The following is a 23,278-nucleotide window of genomic DNA, read 5'->3' on the forward strand; positions in this document are numbered from 1 at the left end:
TGTGAGCCACACCCCCAGGGCACACGAATGACAACTCTCTCTGGAACAGTGGCAAGGCAGGGGCGAGGAGGATAGGACCAGAGAAGGACCAGAGAAGGCAAAGCGTGGAGCAGCTTGGGGAAGAAAGCCTCCCTGGGCAGGTGGCTCCATTTGATTTCTGATTTAAAGGGGGAGGCTTAGATAGCCAAGAAGAAAAAGGCTAATAAGAAAAATATTAAACTGCAGCGTGTGTTCCCCCAGGGACTTCCTGTTGCCATGACTGACCTCCTAGAGAGCGCCATTCGTTCCCGAGCATGGCAGCTTTATAGGCACTTGTAGGCCTGCAAAGAACACCAATTTGCTGCTGCAGTTTGTTTTGATAACTGAAACTTTCAATAAATCTATATTAAAATCAAAGGGAAAATTAACTAGGCCCCAGTGAGGGGCACGGAGATAAGGGAGCACATTACCACCCTGGCCTCAGCCACCCCACATCCGTCTCTTAGTTCAGATTCAGGTCACCAGGGAGACGAATGGCTCAGGCTCAAGGGGAACAGCCCTGGGGAGAGCAGGGCGAAGAAGGCATGGCCAGGTCTAGCCCCACAGCTCCTGGAGCAGAGAAGTCTGTGGGAGTAGAATGGGGGGTGAGGAAGTGGGGTGGTGGTGCTCATGGTGGGAAGAGGAGCTGGAGAGGAGGACGGGAGAGGGGCAAAAACAATGGAACTAGCCAATATTTACTGAACTCCTGATACTGTGCTAAGCACGTTTGTATTTAATTCTAACAACAAGTAGGTACTAATATTATCTCCACTCTGTAGATGAAGAAAGTAAGCCCCAGAGAGGCAAGTGACTTGCCTAACATTACAGATAGAGCCTGGACTCACACCTGGACAGGCTCTCTCTGAGCTCACACTCCTCTAACTGCACTCTGCTGTCTTACGGAGCTTACAGGAACTGTGAATGGCAGAAGTGGTTCTTCCAGTGCTCAGATACAAACGTTTCAGACCCAGCCTGGGTTCTCTCAGTTGTGCCAAGTTTGGAACTGCCGTGTACTGTCCTTGGGTCTTGGGTCCTCTGCCTTCTGATTGCTGGCTAACGTCCCAGCTTTGATGGCCATCTTGTTGTTTTTCCTGGTGGGTTGACAGGGCAGTAGAAGAACCAACTTGGTCCTCTTTTTGGTCCCTGTTCTCAGAGTTCACTTCAGCTCAGTCACTTAAACCACCAGCCAGGAGGTGGCCCAGGGTACGCCTACTATAGAAAGCCTGTAACCCAGATAGTATAGGTTTACTTCATTCTTATGGCCGAGATGGTTGGCTATGCTCTATTCTCAGGCCAGATTCAGGATATAATAAAGTGAGAGACAGGAGAGGCCATCTCAGGGCCTTTTATTTGTTTAAATTTATTTATCCATTTCCATACTTGTTTATTTGTCCCACCTTTCCCCTCCCCAATTTAAAAGCTCCTTGAGGATACAGATTTTGTGTGTCTTATTCAGTGAATCCTCAGCAACAGAAACAGTGCCTTAGTAGAGGCACTTAGTAGAGGTACTATAAATATATGTTGACTGACTGATCAACTAGGATTAATATTTAAATGACATTAATGTAGGAGGAAGCCCCAACTCCAGGTCCAGAATCAGAGAATACAGGCAAATGTGCTTCCACTTTACTGACCTTGGGTTAAGGGACATCTGTCCCTGCTGATGTTTATTCACCTCATTTGTCCACAAGCATTTATTGCATGCCTGCTTTTGCCTAGTACTGGGCTGGGTATTACTGATATAGCGCGAACAATATGGAAATATGCTTACCTTAATGGAGTTTACAGCCCTGGGGGAGAGACAAAAGGGAAATAGATACTTATAAAACAATGTGATAAATTCTACAGATGCAAAGCAGAATCACATAATGTGACATTAAGGAAGGTAGTCCCAGCTCAAGCAGGAACAATTATGTGAAGGTTGGATCTCACAGAGGTGGCAGGACCCAGAAATGGCATCAATTCTCTTAAGTGAAAATATGCAGACAGCAGACAGAGGGCTTGGTGAGGGAAGCTAGGCCCAGGAGATGGTTCTCAACTGTTTGGGAGCTGTCAAAGCCATCGCTGGCTTGGCCAAGGGCATAGTATCCCGGCTCAGAACCTGGTACCCAAGAATTCCCTGAGGGCCATAACCTGGATGAAGAAACATATCTCTGGTTTTGGACAGACAGAAGAGACTGGAAGAGGCTGTCTGTGGAAGCTCCCCACAGTTAAGGCCAGAATCCTTTTAACCCTTAAGTACCCTCTGGAGCCGACCCGAACAAGTTATTTTCCTTTCTTAGAAAGGTCCTTGAGATATCTTAAGGAAAAAAAGCCAGGTATTTTCTTCTTAGCCTAAAACACACCTTTTCTCAGTTCTTCCCCCTGGCCCTCCACAGAGAGTGGACTTGTTGAATGAACAAATCATGAGAAAGTGTCATCTAAATATAACGTCGCCTTATGAACCTATACTCACTTTATGAATATATTGTAAGGTGGAAAACGAGAAGTAGACCTGGGTCGCTCTAGGCCTTGCAAAGTTTTCATTTAAAAAAAAAAATTTCTTTCACAGTCGGTAGTGAGCCCCAGTTTACTCTTCTGAGTACGTACAACCTCAAAACTACAAGTCCCATAAGGCTGGCCACGGAGGATCACCATTTTGACACTCTTCAGCGCGCATGTCGGCGGGAGAGAGAACAGTTGTAGAGAAGAAGCCCCGCCCACCTGCATACCATTGGTCGAAGTAGCCCGTGGCGGGCTCAGCGGTTGGCCACCGCGCCCGCCCATCCGCTGCGTCGAACGGGGTCAGAGTGCGCGGAGGTGAGTCGGTGTGTTGTGGACTCGTGGTGCTGGCTGCCGCTATTGAGGCAGCCGGCTACGGGCGGTGGGGAGCGGGCGGCGCTGGCCCTGCCTCTGCCCGGCCAGCGCCGCAGTCGGCGCGGGCCGCGCCCGCCGCCATAAACTGCCCTGAGCGCCTGATGAGGCCGAGGGAGACGTCGGGGCCTGCACTTGGAGGGAGCCTGCCGCGCTGGCCCCAAGGAGGGGGCGTTGCCATGGCGACAGCCTCTCCCGCTGCGGACTGGGGGCGGGGGCGGCCCTGGGAAGGAGGGCTGGTCTCCTGGCCCCCTGCCCCTCCCCTTACTCTCCCCTGGACTTGGATGGGCCCGAGTTGGGGGCAACACCCTGGGGTGGGTGATGCAGAGAGGCCCCCCTAGATCTGGGCCCTGGTTGATGCATGCCGGGGTGCGGGTCGCGGCGCGCACAGTTTGTGCGGTTTGGGTGCTGGCCCATGTGCTCACCCTGGATGCGTGATCTACTGAGTAACGCTCAGGCAGAGAGGGAGCGGGGCAGGGCTCTGCAAGACATTGGGTGAGGTGACTAACGGTGCTGATTTCTTACATGGGATTACCAGGGAGGGTGAGGGGTTTGACCAGAGGATAGAAACCCAGCAAGGAGATTGTAGATAGAACATCCCCTTTCTCCTTTCCCACCACCCACAAGTACACACAGATTAGCAGTTTACCCTATGTAAATCTGAATCTGTAGTGGTGGTAGTGATGGTGGAAGGACTGAATAAGGGGCCTAACTGGGGTTGCTTTCTGTTTGTTCTGCAAATGTTACAGCAACAGGTGCTTTCTTAAAGCATGAACTAGGATTGAGGCTTGACTTTTGAGTTCTTGCAAAATATAACCGCTCCTTGTTGATTTGGAAGATGCTGAATGTGGCCCCTCACTGGGGGTTTGGATTCTGTCCTTAGTGCTGGATTTTGTTAACTGATGGTTCCTATGGTTGCCTCTGCTACAAGTGTCTGGCCACTCTATGTCATTGGCTCTTTTCAGACATTTTAGCAGTCTCCCAGCTGAAGGGCAAAAGAAAACACGAATCCTATTGGCGAAAGACTATGCACTATTTGAACTATAGTAGGCTGTGATTGGCTGAATGATTTTTGATTGTAGCGTTTCTACCAGAAATTGGCTTCATCAAATTCTGCTTTATTCTGACTTTATCATACACAGCATGCCTTGTTTTAGTGGGTTCATGCCTGGAGCTTAAGTATATTATACTTGAATACCCTACCATTTAAAAGCCAATTTATAAACAGGGACCTGGAGTGTGACACCACTAATGTGTATGTCTGTGATCTTGGTTAGAAACCCACTTGGCTGGCTTTCCTCATAGAGGTAGGGGGGGCGGGAGAAGAGAGCTGCCGGGAAGTGATTGATAAGGTTTCCTTTATGGATTCTGTGGTGCTTCACTGGAGCTCAGAGCACTTTGGCAACTTAAGCACTCCAAATTAAAAGCTCATTAACAATTCCTGCCCAAGGATCCTGTAAATAATCCTCTAGCTAGGTCATGGAGTTTGGCTGAGAGCTCTCCTTTCAACTTAAAATTCCAAATAAAAGTGCTTTTATTCCCTTTCATCTTGAAAAGTGTTTTGTTTGTGGTGGGGTAAGTTGGCGAGTGGCATTTTCTCAGAGGACCCAAGTAGAATAAAGTCATGTATAAAAAGTGGTAGACAGGAATAGGCGATTCCAAACCTAGGTGTTTCTTGTGCAAAGGGCACTCATTGCTGGCTTATAAGGGCTCCTCTGCAACTTCTAGACCTTTGGAAGATCTTAATTAGGCAATAAATATGTTAGTTGTCCATTGATGATTTTACTTGGGATTTGGTTACTTTGACTTTCTAAGAATTTGAGGCAAACCTGGAAGTATCCTGCAAATTTCTTGGTTTATGTGACCATTTGCAATGTGGCTTGAGCATTTGTGGCAACCAACACTTCCTCCAATCCCAGCCTCAGTTCCTGAGTTCTGAATATTGTCAACCTCCTTTACTAGACTAGGATTCTGGGATTATCCAGAGAGCCACCACTTCGTGGCTCTCTTTCTCAGTCCAAATTTAGATACTGTAACTGTTTGGAGTTTCTAGGAGATAAGCGTCTTTAGGAAGAGAAGTATGCTACTAGAGAACATGAAATTCATTGTTCCAAAAATATATTGCTAGTAGCTTCTGAACCTTCTGCACGGGCACCATGCTTCCACATAGTTGGCTGTTACCCCAAAGTAGTTTGAGTTCAGAAGTTTGAAGTATACTGTTGGTTTTTAAATTGGTTCAAACAGCAGCCCCCTGGGGATTTGATCCTTTGTACTGAAATAGACTTGTTGCAGAGATGTGTATTTATCTACAGCATTGGGGCTTTCCAGCTCTCACAGAACCTTCAGCATCCCCAGCCACCAGCCTTGGCATCTTCGAAGTAAGGAGAGGTGAGAATCCTGCTGCATGATCAAGTTTGGCTTGACTTCTTCCTTATGAGTATTGGGGCTTGGAGGGTGAGGGGTCAGGGCCGGTGCAGATTGGATTTTTCTGTAGCTTTTTCTGACAAGACACCATATGCTTAAAGGCCATTGAAACTTACTCAAAGTCTATAAGGTATAAGAGTTGACTTGGGGTATCCAGACTTTCAAGTTCTGTCATGGTTTCTTCCTGGGCATTGCATATATATCTACTTCAGGTTCTGAAAGGTTTACTAGAGCTGGAATAGTTCTTTATTCTAAGAAATAGACATCTTCAGACAGTAGGAAGGAACACATTCATTTTGACTTTTGATAATACATTTGACCAAGACCTTTGGGATCGTGGTTTAATTTGGTTTGTGAGTCACCTCTGGATAGATGGTTAATTCTAGCCTATTTTCATTTTACAAGGATCGGGGCTGACTAAAAGGTGGACTCTGATGATTGATAGCCAGGATCTCAGAGGCTGTTTCTTTAATAATTAAGGGCCAGACACTTTGCTATGTCCTGGGATTGCGGTGGTAAATAAGATAGCTGCTGTCCCTGACACCAAAGAGCCTACCAATTCATGGGGGAGACAGGCAGTAAAGAAGCAATTATAATATATTCTGAGGGTGCTATAATAAGGTCAGCGTAGGTGCTTTGGGAGTACTCAGAAGGGTCCCTCACCCAGACCAGTGGGCTCAGGGAAAACCTTTCAGAGGAGGCTCAGAAGAGGAAGTAACCTCTTCTTCTGGAATGAAAATATGAGGGACCATGTGTGAATGTGAGAGTTTTGTTGAATTTGAGAAACTGAAGTTTAGTGTGATTGAAAGAGTACTCTGGGCAGGAGGCAAGAAAATGTGGTGAGAAGTGACGTGGGAAAGGTAAACAGAGTCCAGGACCTTATAGGTGGGGGGAAAAATTAGGCTAGGTCAGCAATCTTTTTCTGTAAAGGACTGGTAAATATTTAGGCTTTGTGGTTCTCTGTCACAACTACTCAACTCTACTCAATGCTGCTCTTACAGCATGAATGCAGCCATAGGATGAAAATGAATGAGCATGGCTGTGTCCCAGTAAACTATAAGAACAGTGGCTGCAATTGGACCCATGGACCATAGTTTTCCAGACCCTGGATCAGACTCTCATAAGAGCAGTAAGAATCCATGGAAAGGTGTTAAGTGGTGGACTGATAATACATTTGTGTTTTAGAAAGTCTGCTCTGATTTCAGTGTTAAGAATGGATTGAAGAGGATAACACTAGAGCAAAGAGACCAGTAAGGAGGCTGTGGCAGTTACATGGGTAGTATTTTATATTTTCCTCTTTGAGGCAGTATTTTGACACTTAAAGATTGAATATGTGAATCTCTGCCTATATATGTATACTTGTTCTCTTTACTACTAATTTTCAGGACATTTACTGGAGCTTAAAGATATTAGCAATACCAGCTCCTATTTCACAGACTAGAAAAGGTGTAGGAAGGGAAAGTTGGTGTCGATGGATTGAAAAGACTTTGGGAAGCCTTTCCTATTTAAAGAAGTATAGAATAAATGGAGCCCTGCTGGGATCTTGGTCTTAGGGATCTAGATCTTAGCTTAATGTCAGTTGCTTTAAACTTCTGGAACTATGCACACAGAGGAGGACCCATTTTCCTAAGCTTTCTAGGAATTGAGAACAATTCCTAGATTATTCCTAAATTATATGTCTTACTTAGTCTGTCCTTGCTTATCACAAACTGATGACCTTTTTCCTGGCTGTGGGAATGTCTCCTAGTCAGGCACAAGGACCAAATAAAGTTGAGTGTCTGATGATTTGTCCTTAGCCTCTTCAAAACCCCAGTGTGCTTGCATCACTGAAGGGTAGCCTGTAGGTTTCTAATAACGGTGTTCTGTGATCTTGGCTAAGTGACTTACCTCTGAGTTTAGCTTTCCTACCGGTAAAATGGAGATAATGGAACTTAATAGGGTTGGTTAAAGGTTTTAATGAGATAATGTATGTAAAGCTCTCAGCGCAGTGTCTTTAACCTTAGTTACCAATGATATTTTGCACAATAATTTTGAAAATTATTAATTGTTACATAATTGATAACTTTTGTTACTAATAGTATCTTACACAGTAATTTTGAATAATAATTTTTGAGAGCAGTCAGCAACAGTTGGGTCCTCACGATTGTAATTGTGGCCATAGGGTAGAAACATAGACCCTGGCGGAGCAGCCAGCAGACAGGAGGAAGTTACATCTAAAGCAAGGCACTGCTCTTCATATTGGAATATTTTCAGACATCAGGAGTCCCATTTAGAATCCCAGAACTTTATTCCGAGTGGGCCTTAGCCCCAGTACCATCAGTAAAGCAAATTGAGAGAGCAGCTACCCGAAAGTAATTCACCGAAGTGTGACCAGTCATTTCTCCTAGTCTGTCAGGGTCATTTATTAGTGTTGCTACCCTTGTGGACCTACATCTTTGTAAAGAGCCTCTAGATGTCTTTTATTACTTTCACCACCACTCCGGGAGTGGGTCAGGTGGTCAGTATTCATTATCATCCCTGCTACCCATTGAGGAAACTGAGGCCCTGCGAGGTTAAGTGTGCTTGCTGCCTGAGGCCATACGGTCAGGTGTTGGGAGAACTAGTGCAGATTTGCCTCCAGACGGAGTTCTGTTAGTTTATTGCTGTGATTTCTCTTCTTTGGAGTGAGAGATGTGTAGTCACTGCAGAAATACATTCTGATGCATACCTTGTCCAGATTTGCTAGGCTTGATTTGGGTCCCACTTTATCCACTTGGTCCTGTTGGGTTTTAATTGTTGGCTTCCAGGAACAGGCCTGCCAGGAAGTAGATTCCCTTTGGGTCATTGTTTTTAGCCCATCCTCCTTTGGGGACATTCTTGGGGGAGCCTTGGGTTACGAGAGATTGCTTTGATATGTTCAAAATTGTGCCTTGTGCCCCACAGCTACAGGTAAAATCAAAAGGCAGATAATTTATGGGAGTGTCAGAGCTGGCCGCTGGCACCTCAGGAGGCCATTAGTATGCCTGTTCAGACCCTCTGTGTCCTTGCAATTGATTCCTCTTTGCATGAGCTTGATTTGGGAAGCTGTAGATCTGTGGGTAGTGATTGGATGTGACAGTCCAAACACTGGTCCCTAAATTAATCCTTTTAATAGTATTCTGGCACCAAGGCGGTGTCTCTCTCTCTCTCTAACCGGGAGGACAGAGTGGGGTGGTTTAGGAGGAAGCCGAGAGACAGAGAGTGTGAGAGAAAGACGCTTTGCTTGGTGCTTATGCCCTGCTCTGCTCTAACGTGTTTTGATTCCAGAGCAGTTGACATCATGACTTTGGGCTTACACATTCTTTTAGCAAACACTGACTCGCACTTACTTGTGCCTGGCTCTGTGCTGGGAATACAGAAATGAATAAGACTTGATCCTTGCCCTTAAGGATTTATGTCTAATTCAGTGTTTTTCAGACTTTTAAAACTCATGCACTTTTACATGAGAAAAACTAATCTTATGCTTTTTTTTAATGCTACTTGAAATTTTAAAATGCATTCAGGGGTCTGACCAAAAACAAGTCAGAAATTATCATGTTGGATATGATTTTTTTAAGCCCTCACTGGAGAACATGCTTATTGATTTTAGAGAGAGAGGAAGGAGTGTCGAGGGGAGGGAGAGAAACATTGATGTGAGAGAGAAACATTAATTGGCTGCCTACCGTATGCACCCCAACTGGGGACTGAACCTGTAATCTAGGTATGTGTCCTGACTGGGGATTGAACGTGCATCCTTTTTTGGTGTAGATTCTCAACCAGTGGGATGATGCCCAGTCAGCTGAGCCACCCACCTAGGGCTCAGACAGGATTTTTTAAACACGTGTGCACACACATACGTCTACACCTGCTGTCTTCCATCCTCACCTCCCTGAAAATGACTGATAGGGGAGAAACAGATAACCGAAAACCTTAACAATATAGGAAGATAAAAGTTATGAAATAGCGATAAACTGCTACTGGATCACACTTAACCTTATGATGAAGTGTCAGAAAAAGCTCCTAAAAGGGGGAGATTTGAGCTGGATTTAGAAGGAGGAGCACTATGTGCCTGGGGAAGTACATTTTAAAACAGAGGAAAGAGCATTTGCCAAGGTCCAGGGAGTTGAGCACGAGCCGGTTGTCACCTTGCCTCCGCCGATGTCTCCGCTCTGCGAGGTGGCAGGGTTTGCTCCTCTGGAACCGGGTTTGAGAGGAGGCCTTGAGTCCCTTGTGACACAGTTGTTTCTATCCAGGGTTCCCCTTCCTGCTTCTCCTTTGTGTACTCAGGGGCGCAATTTGTTATTCTTCTTTAAATATTTTTTAAAAATGTTATGTAAACTAATTTGAATGACTTGGACAAGCCTAATTAATTATTGCTTGTGGTTGAGTTACGTTTAGTTAAAGTCACACCTTACCTCAAAAGAAAAACTGAAGTTGATATGCACTGTTAGTCTTATGGCTGATGGGGGAATCAATCCAATGGGAAAATGTGGGTCCTCAGATGTGGGAGAGGAGAATTGGACCCCCAAAACCTGAGTGCCTCCGAGCCTTAGTTTTCTCATATGTAAAATGGTAATAATGTCACCCATTTAGCTTGATTGTTGAGAGGACCAAATGAGATGAAATATGTAAGTTCCCAATAGTGTGCCCGGCTTGTAGATTTTCAGAAAATGTTTTTCTTTCCTTTTTATCATTGTTGTATTAACAACAATAGTTCTCTTTTACTGACCACTTATTATTGTGCCAGGCACTTTATTATACATTGTGTGACTAAATTGAGCCTGTAAGAGATAGGTGTTATTATAGCTATTATTACAAAGAGGATATGGTGGAGTAAGGATTCGAACCTAAGCTTGGCTAATGCCAGCATTTTTTAAAAGATTTTTTAAATTTATTTTTAGAGAGAGGGGAAGGGAGGGAGAAAGAGAGGAAGAGAAACATTAATGTATAGTTGCCTCTCATGTGGCCTCCACCAGGGACCTGGCCCTGCAACCCAGGCATGTGCCCTGCCTGGTAATTGAACTGACGACCTTTTGGTTTGCAGCCCATGCTTAATCCACTGAGCCACACCAGCCAGGGCTAATACCAGCATTTTGACATCTATGTGACTCCTACTACTTATTTTTATATCAGTTCTCCATCTTGTAAGTAGGGGTGTAGAAGGTTCTGGGGTCAGATGCTGTCTATGAGTGTGGGAAGTGCTTAACAGAGTGAGCACTATACCCTGCCCTTCATCCACTTCTATCCTGTTCATGGTGTGCTAAGAAATAAGCCTTTGCCCCTTCTTGTGTACCATGGGGTTACAACTGACTTGCAGAATTTTATGAAGAGATGTTTCCCTTTGTGGAGTTTGCCCCAGCTAGTGGGTATGGCTGATGGGTTAGCAAATGGCAGGCAAATCATAGTCACTTCTTTTTCTGTGCTGCCTCGATCTGCTGGGACAGGCGGGAGAGTAAACCTCGTGTCCTGTGATGTTGCCACCAGAATTTGGTGTTCTTGAAGGTCTTTAGTGACTTTAGCTCTGCTGATAGTTTTGGATTAGCAGCTGCTTCTGGTGTCGGGCGAGCTTTCCCTAGCTCTGCGTTGGAGCAGAAGCAGCTAGTAGCTACAAGCCAAGGGAGTGACAGGTTATAGAGAAAAGAATGTTTTGTGGAGTTGAGGATTCAGCTTTAGAGTCCTTCTTCCATTCCACGTTGGCACCATCAGGAAGTTGTATAGAGGTTCCAGGGCATGTCAAACTGTTGTTTCAACCTCTACCTTTCAGACCTAGTTTTCAGGCCCTTGGCTTCCACTGTGAGGTTGCATTAAAAGCTTGGGGCACAGGTGATAAGGCTTGTGTTGGGGCCCTGGGTTCTCGTCTTACTCTTCCTCGCCACGTGAGCCTCTCGTGCAGTCTGTTTCCCTTCCAGGGACTCCTTTTCACTGGCTGGCTTGCCTGTGTCGCCAGTTGGGTTTTCTTTCACCTCTGGCAGTCTGATTTTCACAGAAAGTGCTCCGGCAGTAAGGATGCGTTCATTAGATGGAAGATTATGACTTTTGAGGACGTGTAGTTTATTTATATTTTTCCCAGGCCATTTTAGCTGCCTAAGATACAGCCCGTGGTTGAGTGAGTTCCAGACAGGTACCACTTATTCAATGTTGATGCTTCTGTGACTCAGGTGCCTGAGCAGTTGTGGTACTACAGGTCAGGTGAGGACAGGGACTTGCCCCAGGACTGGGAACTGGGGAAGCTGCGCCTGACCTAGGTGTTTCTAGTAATCGGGACTCAGAATCTTCCTCTGGTGCTTTGGAGTTTCTCAGGAATCCCCTGCCTCCCAGTCTGGCTTTAATGGAATGGATTGAATCCAGGGATGTACAAACCCTTATCCTCCCCTCTCCCCCAGATTCCAAGTATATGTGGTTGGAGAGAAGGGGTGGGAGTAGATCGCAGATCCCATATTTCATGATGGGCTTCTCTCTTTCCCATCCCCCCACACTCCCCTGGCCAGTGTATGTGGATATTAAAGGATGCCCCCCTTGCCCTCCCTCCCCCTCTTCAGTAATGGAAGGCTATAAAATGTCTATTTACCCAAGACACCAGAATGACTCCTCTGTGGTTCCACTAATCTGGTGATTTGGTGCTTCTCTGGTCTCTCAGGTAAATACAGATTGAGGCTTTTTATAAAGGCATATTATTTCCCTCATTAAATGTGTGTTTTGGCACATGCGTTATTTACCTGACCGACAGTAATGGCTGCAGAGGAGCCATTGGTGTCTGTTGTGTAAATACTCTGCACGGAGACCATCCTCCAGGGGCTGTGGCTCAGGCCTGTTTCTCCAAATCAGGCTGGCCCCCGAGGCAGTCCCTGTTTACCCCTCCTCTGCCCCTGGGGGGCTGGTCCCTTCGTTTTAAGGAGAGAATCATTCATTTTCCTCCTTTCCATTGGCTGCTTACTACCATTAATTTACTAGGAGAGAGAAAAGAGTATCTGAGAATAAATGTGTATAAGTCTTGGTCTCTGATGAAAGATTTTGTGCAGAAATATGGAGAATCATGAACTGTTTCTTTTGTATTCTGCCCCTCAACTAAATACCAAAAGTCCCGGTTGGTAATATAAGTTTTAGACTTAAACTCTGCACACTTGTGACTGAAGCATAAAGACGTCAGTAGAAAAGAGAAATCCCTGAGATGTCAGAGGCAACAAGGGCAGGTGAAGCTCCACTGCACTGAGGGCAGGGGTGTTTCTCAAGGAGGCGCCAATGAGCAGGAGTGCGGGAGCCAGCTGGGGGCTCGTAGTCCAAAACTCACCGGCCTCCCTGCCTGAAGGAGGCGTGCAGCCCATGTTCCCCTCACCGACCTCTCGGTTTCTTTTTTCTTTTTCTTTTCTCCCTCCCTCCCTGCCACCCTCTCCTCGTTCCTTCGTTTTTCTTTCTTCCTTTTGCTTTTAGAGAGAGGAAGGGAGAGAGACAAACATGGGTGTAGAGAGAAGCATTGATTGGTTGCCTCCCATAGCGCCTGGACCGGGATTGTAGGCACCCAGACTAGGGATCAAACCTGCAACATAGTTCTGTGCCTTAACTGGGAATCAAACCCTCAATCTTTTGGTTACAGGATGATGCTAGAACCAACTGAGCCACACTGGCCAGGGTTCTTTTTTCTTTTATTAAGCCACATTGCATATGGATTAAAAGATAATTTTTAAAAAGTTTGAAATAGTCCAAATTTACATAGAAGTTGGAAGTTCAGTACAAAGAATTGGTTTTAACCATTTGAGAGTTAGGTTGCCAACCTAACGCCCCATCACCCCGAATACTTTGCGTGTTTTTCCTACATGCAAGGACATTTTCCTACCTGACCAAAATGCAACCATTAAAACTAGGAAATTTTGATAATGTTACCTCCATCAGATCCTCACATCCCATCCAGGTTTTGCCAGTTGTCCCAGTAATGATCCAGTTCAGAATTGTGCACTGCATTGAGTTATCGTGACCTTGATACTTTAGAAGATGATAGGCTGTCCCTCAATCAGGGTTTGTCTGATATTTAGGTTAGGCATCTTTAACAGGAATATCACAGAAATTAAACTTTGTTTTTCTCATCGCTTCCTATCATTTGGTGCATGATTTTGATTTACCCCATTATTAATACTGTCCATTTTGTCAGTGGATTAAGGCGATGTCTGCCAGGCTTCCCCATTGTAAACTTGCTCCCTGTAATAATAAGCATTCTGTGAGGAGATACTTTAAAACTATATGAATATCCCATATCAAACTTAAATTTTATTTATTTATTTATTTATTTGTGGGCCCGTGGGTTTCCTTTTTATTCAACACGTTGTAATCTATTAATATTATTTATTTGCCAGTGGGATCCCCTTCAAGCTTACTTCTGCATCCTTTTCATACGTTTTTATCATTGAGCATTTCCTTTCTTTCTGGCACGAGACGTTTCAGGTTCATCTTATCCTTTCCTTGCCACAGCCCTGAAATCAGCCATTTCTCCAAAGAGCTCTGGAGAATGTCATTTAGAAGGTGACCAGGTGCTGTGTGTGCTCATTACTATTGGAATGTTGCTGCTCCCTGGCCCTTCAGCAGGCAGCTAGAAAATATATGTGCGTGTTTTTATATATTTGTGTACGTGTGTGCGCATGCATGTATCCATTCTCAATTGCATCTAGCTTTATTTTTATTTATCTATTTTTAGAGAGAGGGGAAGGGAGAAAGAGAAGGAGAGAAATACCAACTGGTACCTCTTGCATGCCCCCTACTGGGGGCCTGGTCCACAACCCAGGCATATACCTTGACTAAGAATCAAACCAGCGACCCTTTGGTTCACAGGCCGGCACTCGACCCACTGAGCCACACCAACCAGGGCTCTAGATTTATTTTTATATATTATATACCAGAAACTGAGTTCGTGCTTTTACCTTCAATTCTAATCTGACACCATGGATTTTTTCCTTTTCCCATATTTTAACTCTGTCCTCTAATAGTGAGAAACCTTGTTTCTGTTACCCTTAATATGTCCTTTAATAAATTACTCTGTGTGTAAGTAATCTCCATTGTGGTCACCTTTCTTCCCCCTGCTTGGCTGCCTTTTTTACCGTGCCCACGACTCCCTGCATCAGACCCCTCCACCAATGCCCCGTGGATGCCTTCCACACCCCATCCTGCATCCGTATGGATGCCCTCCTCACCTACTTGCACTCTCATACTGGCCTCCAGACCCGTATGCTCCCCCAACTCCAACTGTTGTTGACACCTACCTTCCTCTACTACAACTAATGGCTCTAAAGCCATTAGATTGAATTTTTCAGGAAGGGAAGAGGAAGAGGTGCCCTCTGTTTCTTGGCTTGAGTTGAACTTGATGCTTAGAAGTAAGGGAAGTATAGAACCTAGTGACTGCTGACATATGGAGGCCTGATCTAATATCTGCTCTCAAGACTTTCTGCAAGAGAGGCTATTTGATGTGGGTGAAATTGGGTGAGAAAAGCAAGGCCTGCAGACAAGAAGACCTCTGGCCATCAATATTATCATCTGTGGAAGGGGATGAGACATATAGTATGCTGTATGAGAGGTCTAGAGAATTCTGGGAAGTAGGAGACAATATTAATCTCCGAGGTTGCCTTTTACATTAAGTGGGTTTATAGGTCCAAAATATGGGGGATCCAGGTTTGCCTATGTGGGCATAGCCCAATAAAGTAGTAAATAATAGATCAATAATAGTAAGCTAATATTGACCCATAAATTAGTTGCAAATCCAGTGGCACAAGGAGGAGGTCAGTGTAGCTTCTACCTACTCCACAGCCGTCTTGGACTCTCCCAATAGTAAACTAATACTGAGCCAGACACTGCCCTTAGTGCTTTGTGTGTCCTCTCATTTCAGTCTCACTTACGGAGTAGGAACTACTATTGCCACTTCACAGGTGAGGAGTGAAGAAGATCTGGCCCATGGTGCCATGGCAGATCACCGGTATAGCCAGGATTCAAACCCGGAAGCCCTCCTTAATCATGACACTTAATTGCCTGTAGCATCTGGTACATGGGTTCTGGTTGACTATGTATTACACTTTGTACACTCTGTTTACACGTTGGAGAACATTAAGACTTTAAGAAGTCCTTATTCATGGCCTGATTTCAAGGGGTTAGAGAAGTGTTCCAAAGGCCCTGAGGGACTTCAGGTCCAAACTGGAATGCGTAATGTGAGCAGATGGGCGTTTCCCATCTCGTCAAGGCTGCCATACTGTTCAGGTGTGTTTGATGTGAAGAGTTATTTTGGATTCCAGCTTTCAAAGGGACATTTGCCTTTCCAAGGAATTCCCTAATGAAACTCAAGCCACCTTTTTCTAACCTGGGCTGAGTTTTGGCTGCATTTTGGGGGAGGTTGTGGAGCTATGGTGAAAAATGAGCACTGTGCTAATGCAGGATCCATGAAGAACTTAAAATACTTTTCAGTCTTAGCTCCACTGCATCCATGTGGAGTCTCACTATGGGGATAGGGAAGCGGGGGCGCACACTGACAAATATCCTCATAAATACACAGGCAAGTTATTGTAGCTCATTCACTGGGTCAGGGGACAGCAGGATGAGAAGTGATACTTGGCGTTGTCCCACGTAATGCCTCATTGCCGTTGGGTATGGTCTGGACTTCACAGACTGCTCTCCTCCTCTGCCCCGCGTGAAGGAGAAAGTGCCCATCTGCAGCCTTTCAGGGGCAAGCTTCCAGCTCTGTCAGAATGGGTTTTCAGAGTTGGCGTAAACTATGGCCATTTCTGTACTGGCAGTGAAATCTCTTGTTTGATTTCTAGGGAATTTGAGTATTTGGTATAAAAGAGGGGAAAACACAACATTTCTGCTTTGTTCCTTTTTTTTAAAAGGAAACTTGAGTTATTTAAAACTTAGGCTTTGATTTTTATATTTAGTTAGCCCTCTAAGGAGCAGACATTCTGCAAATTTAAAGGGAAAACTTGAAAAGTCATTTGGATTTTTTTTTTTTTGCACATGTTCACTCAGAAATTTACTAGACTTTTAGAAATGCTCCCATTACTGCCACATCTGGGTTTTCTCTTTTTCTTCCCTATTTAAAAAAGTCCTGCAGTCATTCAAGGCTTCTAGTAGAGAGTGAGTCTAAAGGCAGCAAATGGGAAAGCCTAAGGCAGTTGGCAGCTGTGCTCTGCAGGCATTATTCGTTCTCCCAGGGTGCCACTTACTGGCTTGGGGGCTGGGGAATCGGCGGTATACCGGGAGCAAGCTCCCCCGTGATTGGCTCTGTTTGCTTTCACTTTGGGGAAGGGAGGACAGTGCATGGAGATGTCAAGATACAGACAGGAAACCTAGGAGCAGATGACTCAGAATGGAACTGAGGAGGGACTCTTGGGCGTTTCGCTGTCTGTCTGAGTGTACTTAGCTCCCCGGACTGACTGTTCAAAGGAGTCACCTCATGTTACTTTGAGAACCTTAGCTTTAATCTTAACTGTCACCACCTGAGAAGTGAGCACAGAATTTTTCTCTCTTTTAAACTTTAGAGCTCCATTTAAAGATGAAGGCTAGCATTGCATGTTGTTTTGAGAATGAAGGGGGAGATGCCAGGCTGTCATAATGCTGCAGGGGCCAGTATTAGGGTCTTGAACTTCAGTAATAAATACTGCGATTTAGAAAAGGGGCCCAGAAACAAACTGGGGAGTGGTTCATGTTGTGTGACTATTCCTGAAAACTAGATAGAACAGGGCCACCGTGGGAGGGGAGTAACCCAGGCTCTCTGTTTTTTGTTTTGTTTTGTTTTGTTTTTAAATTTTCCTCCCCTAAGTTTTAGATGCTTCTGGATGTTCAATGCTAGCACCTTTGCAGACTGGAGCAGCTCGATTTTCTTCATATTTACTTTCAAGAGCAAGAAAAGTGCTGGGCTCCCACTTATTTTCTCCCTGTGGTGTTCCGGAGTTCTGCTCCATATCCACCAGAAAGCTGGCGGCCCACGGCTTTGGCGCATCCATGGCGGCAATGGTGTCCTTCCCTCCCCAGAGGTATCACTACTTTTTAGTGCTGGACTTTGAGGCCACGTGCGACAAGCCACAGATTCAACCTCAGGTAACTGTTGCATCATTGCTTCAGAAAAGGCGGGGTGGTAAGGAGGGAGGGAGGACAGTCTTGCTTCCTGGGACCCAGAAGAACTTTCTTATGTCTTCCTGGCTCTTAGCTACTCATCTGGAGTTCCTGCCTAGGGAGCAGGACCTGGTTCAGGCATGCTAGTGTAAGGTAGACCTGAGAAGTCTCTGGAGAGAATGGGGCACATTGTTTCTCTCTGGCCTCAGCCTTTGGAAATCAAAATATTTCCTTTCGTCCCACCCTTCCTCTCTCCTTTTCCTTCCCTCTTTCCTTATTCTGCTATTGCTATTGTGGTCAGCCTCCAAGATGGTCTCCCTCTCATGCCCTTAGTAGTTCCCCTCCCATATTGAATCGGAGCTAGCCCTGTATAACCAATACAGTATAGTGTAAGAGACATTCTGAGGCTAAGTCAAAAGCATGGCAGTCCACCTGCTCTTTTGAGTCACTTGTTCTGGAAGAAGCCAGCCACCATGCTATGAGCACTTTGAAACAGCCCTGTGGAGAGGCACATGTGCATAGGAGCTGAAGCTCTTAGCTGAAAGCCAGTACCAACTTGCCAGTCATGTTTTTTGGTGCTGTCTTGGCAATGGATCTTCCAGTCCCAGTCAAGCCTTTAGATAACTCCAGCCCCTGAGGACATCTTACTTCACCCACGGGAAAGACCCTGAGCCAGACTGGCCAACTGGGCCACTCCTGAATTCCTGGCTTACAGAAACTGAGAGATAACAAATGATTATTGGTGTTTTATGCCACTAAGTTTTGGGATGATTTGTTATGCAATATTAGATAACCTGAACAAGTACCATTGTTGGTCTGTTGGAAAGGAACATTTTTTTGCTTGTTTTTTTTTTTCCTTAGTCACCAACTATATTCAGAGCCCTTTTATGGTACTGCTGCTAGGAATCTTGGATTAGCAGCAGAGGGGCGCCTATGCTAGGTGACCTCAGAGTGCTTGGTGTTTGCTTTGGAGAAATGATTGGGAGCTGATATGGCAGTCCGTTGTTGTGTGGGGACCTTGGGTATGCCCGGCTCTAGGGCCATAACTCTTCCCTGTGGGTCTGGGTTGTCAGGTGTGTAATTCTGGAATGCACAAACATGTTGGTCTGGGCATGGTCACGGGGAGGGAGAAAACAGGACTGTGGCATCAGGCACGTGGGAGACAAGGATATTTGGAGATAAACAGGGTTCATTTCTCACGATTGATTTTTTCCAGGAAGATGTTCTTTCTTTAGAATAGTAGATTGTTATTCATAAAGCAGACACCATGGTCCCTTTTCCTTCCCCTTTCTTCTCTTTCCTGTTCTCCTTTAAAGTAGCAGTCTGCCTCTGAGGCATTGGAATCAGGCCTGCTGAGGTTTGGGAAGACAGGAGCAGATTGAGGGGCATGTCCTAGGCACGGAAGTTTGTGTAAAAGGGAACACAGCTCGGGTGCTACCTGAACCATGTTTACGTTCTCGGCCCAGGCTGTAGGGTCTTCTCTGTCTCCCAGAACTACTGGCGATCCTATGATGGGTGTGCCTGGGTGGTGGGTAGGAATTTTGGTTATGTAGATTCTCTTAGCTGGGAATCAGGGATTTATTTCCTAATATACCACATTATTTCCCTTACTGGTATACAGTTTGAAATCCAACACATCCCTTTTGATGTGTTGCTGAGAATCTGAACTTCAGGATTGCTTGGCACCTCCCTTATGGCCTTTCCTGCTTTTTGCCTCCTGGCACACGCCTTCGTATATTTGTTTCTGAACTTTCAGTTCCAGTATGAGCTCAGATAATTGTGTAGCTCTCTTCTCTTGTTTTGCAGAGGGTCCTACCAATGTTGCTGAAGGCGAAGCCTGATTCTTGTCTCAGTTTGGTCTGTCAGTATCACCTTTCATCTCTCTTTCAAGGTCATTGGTTTATTTATTTATTTATTGCAATGTTGAAGACGTAATGCAGTACAGATTTATATCACTTGTGTCACCAACTTCCTTTCTAGACTTAGGCACCAAGGTCTTTCAGACTTAGGCAGTGGTGGGGCTTCATGCTGTTTACTAGGATCTGGCCTGATTAAAGATTATCTGCAGAATCAATGAACCCTGATGATGTGATTCCAAGGGCACTTAAGGAATTGGCTGCCCTGGTTCATTATTAGGAAAGCATTAGCTGCTGCTTTAGAGAACTCGGGAAGAAGCATTTGCTGTCTTGCTTATCTTTATAAGGGGAATACGAATGATCTTGGAAATTATAGACCCGTTAGTTTACTGTGATTCCAGAGAAGATACTTGACCTGATCGTCAGATAATCAATCAACAAACAGCTAGAAGAGCATAGGGTACTAAGTAATAACTTACATGGGTTTGTGAAGAAGAGCAAATCCTGTCAGATCAATCTAACTTCTTGCTGTGACATAGTGATGGATTTGAGTGGATCTAGGGCAAGTGATGAATGTAATGCATCTCTACTTCATTAAGCCTCTACAATGCTGTGATCAACAGGTAGGAAAGTGAATTTGGGGCCAGGCAGCTCTGCTGGACTACCCATTGAACCGGTCTCGGGAAAGGGATGTGTAGCTCAGAAGAGACTTGAGACCTGTTGTTAGTGGCAGCGTAAAGCCCCTCAACCCCTTCTGCTTAAAAAAAAAAATCTTCCCTGAAGTTTTTGGGTAGCAAGATCCTGAAAGGATTCAGGGAAAGTTTGGAAGGTGGACTAGAGAACCTGTGAGTCCCAGATTGGACAGCATCCTTCCACTGAGGTCCTCATAGTTCAGGTTCTCCTTAGGGCCTCTGCTATTTTGGTCTTCTGGTCAACAAGGACAGTGGAGAAATTAGAAAAGCTCAGGATAAGAGGAACAGAAATCATTAGGAGGACAAAAATAAGACTTAGGAAGAAAAGAAATTGAATGTGGTTTTAGCAACTGATTCTCATCCAGACTAAATAAATTCATCATGTGGGAAGTCATTGTTCCAAGGAATATGATAACAACTTGCTCTTTGTTTTAATAAGGACAAAAAGAAAGGAATTTAGATGGAATCAGAAAAGAATGAGATGTGGGATGAACTTCTGAAGAGACGGTGAAAGAACTAGAAAATGGTGTGCCAGTTAGACCAGACTGCCCTAGCGCGCTCTCTGAATGGCTTGGGAGTTGTCCACTTGACAGAGAGACGGTGGGCAGGTCTGCGTGGCTCCTGGAACTGGCTCGAGCTGGGAAGGAGAACCACCCTGCTCCCCTCGTGCCTGGCTCCCAGAAGCTTTCAGGACTTAGGGCCTCTGCAGAGTACACTTCTGATTCTTATGGGAGTGTGCCGTACCCCTCACTATGTAGGGGCAGAAACAAATTCTGGGCCACGGCCTATCTGGAGGCTTGGCATTGGGTTCATTCTCTCGTCTGCCTCTGGTTCTCAGAAGTCCCTGAGCCACCCTATTGGGACTGTCCTAAAGACACACCGCTGTGAAAACTAACAGGTGTGAGCTCTGCTGTACGTGGGTCAGTAACGGTATTGGTTGTAAACATGGCAAAATGTGATATTTTACCATCACATTTACCATTTGTCATCATTTTTGCTGTTTATTTTTGTACTCTGTTTAGCTAGGTGAAACAGGAATGGTCGGTTTGCCAGTAACAGGCTTCCACTTTCTGTTTTTTGCACTCATTTCGTTTCACATGTTTTGATTCAGATGAACATAATAGGTATTGGTTGAATATGAGACTGTTTTTCCATTTGAAAACATTTTTTCACTCTAATTTTAATTTAGGTAGTTTAAAATGCTTTGTAGACTCTAAATTTGAGGAACACGATTCCTTTCTTGCTTTAGGAATTGTTTCCTGGTGTGGAGGGAGGTTTTTATATGGCTTCTGGGAATTGTGGCTCCTTCATCCTGCTGGCAGAGGGCACACTGCTCATTTTGGTGTGTGCATCCGGTGGTGGTGGTGACCCCGGGCCCAGGAAGCAGCCGGAAAGCTTGGTGGACCCTCAGTTGTGCGTCTTTAACCCGGGGGCAGTGGTCTCAACACCTCAGTGTTCAAAAAAGAGCACAGCAAATGTCACTGGGGAAAGCTGCCTGCCCTCCCTCCCCGACTTTCCCCTGGCCGCCCTGCAGGCTCCCTGGTACAGTGTTTTTCTCACTGCCCTAGAGCAGCGCGGCTGACTGTTGTCCTTCCGGTCTGTATTCAAGGGCTCGAGGACCCGTGACTTTGGAGAAAGATGACTTTTGGGGTTGGGGTTTTTCTCGTGTTTGGTCTTTGTCCACAGGGTTTTTTTTTTTTAAAGGAAACCTTAAAGAGACTCCATCTGCATTTTGAGTTAGAACTGTGAGCAAAGGAGTTTCTTTTTTATAGAAAACTGTCCAGATGCTAGGTTATTTTGGGAGGGTAGGGTGAGAGAGGATGGTGACATGAGAAGGAATTATATAGAAGAGAGGCATTTGGGGAATTTCAGTATGACTTAGAGCTGGCACATCATTATTAGTCCTTTGTGAAAGAGACATTTTGGAAAACTTTATGAGAGAGACATTAAAAAAAAAACTTTATAGAAAATTGGTTAAGATCCCTGCAAATGAAACTATATGGATTCCCTTCACCTCCATTCAAGGCTGAAAAGCAGGATCCCCCTACTTCATAACCCCCACCCAATGCACACATAGTGTTCTTGGTCCGTGTTTAGCTTCTCCTTCTCCCCACTCATGTGATTCCTGCACACACCCAGTGAATGGAAAGCAGTTTCCTAGAGAAAGGACCCACCCCACCCTCCCCACTCACTTGTCCTGGCTGTAGCTCCTCCAAATGGGAGGGGTCAGGCCAAGCTTTTGAGCAGGAGAGCCCAGTTGTTGGGTCGTGGTCTGTCTGGCTGTGGCCCCAGTCAGCCTGTACTTTTTTCTGTACAGACAGGCGAAGGCGCTGATGCTATTCTTCTAAACTGGGAAATGAAATGTAAAACCGACGTTAATGTAACATTATGGTTGAGATTAAATGCACCAAAATCAGGAAATTCAAAGTTATGCTTCCCACAGCAACTATAACTCAGCCTCATCTGGCGTGTGTAGTATTTTGTGTTAGTGCGGATGGTGTTATATGTTGAGACATTAAAGTTAACACCATAAGCAGAGCACAAAATGCTTGAGGGGGCTGAGTTATGATGACTGTGTGAGCCGTAAGTGTTCTTGCACAGGCTCCTGACTCCTGGAATAATTTTCCCCCTGCCCATCAGACCAGTTATTGCCTTTCTTTTTAGTTATATCTCTGCTTTAATACCTCTCTTCTTTCAGGGTCACTATAAATGAATTCCTCTATTGGTGGCCAGTGATGGCGGTGGGAATGGGGCAGCTCACTGGGCCCTTTTGTCCTTTTCATTGCTGCTTTCATAAATGTGGTGCTTCCTCCTCCCCTCCACCTGCTGTTTCCTGGTGGTCCCTCGTGGGGACGGCCCTCTCCCTGATTATCCCTGTGACTCCTCACGACTGCTCCCTGAAAGGGAACAAGCATTTGCTCTCTCTGCATCTTCGTTCTGTTGTGACTTCACCTGAAAGCCGAAGGCCCCTTCTTTATGTGGAGCACACACAGTAATGGGGAAGCAAAATATACATCTCAGGGTATGGAGAACTGATGCATGGTTGTGTTACAGGATCGAAGTGGGTTTATTTGCTCTATTCAGACAGCTTCTCTACCCTCTACCTTTAAGTTGTCATGGTGTGTAGTTAGTCTATGGAGTTGCCTAGGGGTGGGGCCAGGAACTTTCCTTGGGGAGCACTGGGTTACTAGTAACAAAATCATGACATAATTTAGTACAAATCAGGAAGTATTCTCTCCCTTCCTGCCAGCCTCTTATTATCCTGGTGGCCTCCCCAAGGCTGAGACAGCTGTTGGAATGCTGATTTTGTTAGACACTGGGCTAAGGTTGGTGATGGGGAAGAGCTCTAAAGAATAGGGC

At 45.3% G+C, this 23,278-nt stretch overlaps 1 protein-coding gene across 13 annotated transcripts in view; it reads left to right on the forward strand.

Moving 5' to 3' along the window:
* Positions 1-2,746: 2,746 nt before the first annotated feature.
* The window catches only part of ERI3 (ERI1 exoribonuclease family member 3), a 123,007-nt gene continuing 102,475 nt past the window's right edge, over positions 2,747-23,278 (forward strand). For 5 of the 13 annotated variants that reach the window (XM_037149306.2, XM_037149307.2, XM_037149308.2 and 2 more), the window contains exons 1-3: positions 2,839-3,185; positions 5,184-5,259; positions 17,078-17,355. In XM_037149306.2, the coding sequence (XP_037005201.1) occupies positions 2,976-3,185; positions 5,184-5,259; positions 17,078-17,355 (564 nt within the window). In that variant the 5' untranslated portion in view covers positions 2,839-2,975. Of the gene's footprint in view, positions 2,818-2,838; positions 5,260-17,077; positions 17,356-23,278 lie in introns of those variants that run through there. The other 8 variants (XM_053660360.1, XM_053660356.1, XM_037149304.2 and 5 more) reach the window with 8 other exon arrangements.

The sequence above is a fragment of the Artibeus jamaicensis genome, unplaced genomic scaffold, assembly GCF_021234435.1.
Source record: "Artibeus jamaicensis isolate MK-2021 breed Jamaican fruit bat unplaced genomic scaffold, CSHL_Jam_final scaffold_847, whole genome shotgun sequence".
Classification (NCBI taxonomy): Eukaryota; Metazoa; Chordata; class Mammalia; order Chiroptera; family Phyllostomidae; genus Artibeus; species Artibeus jamaicensis.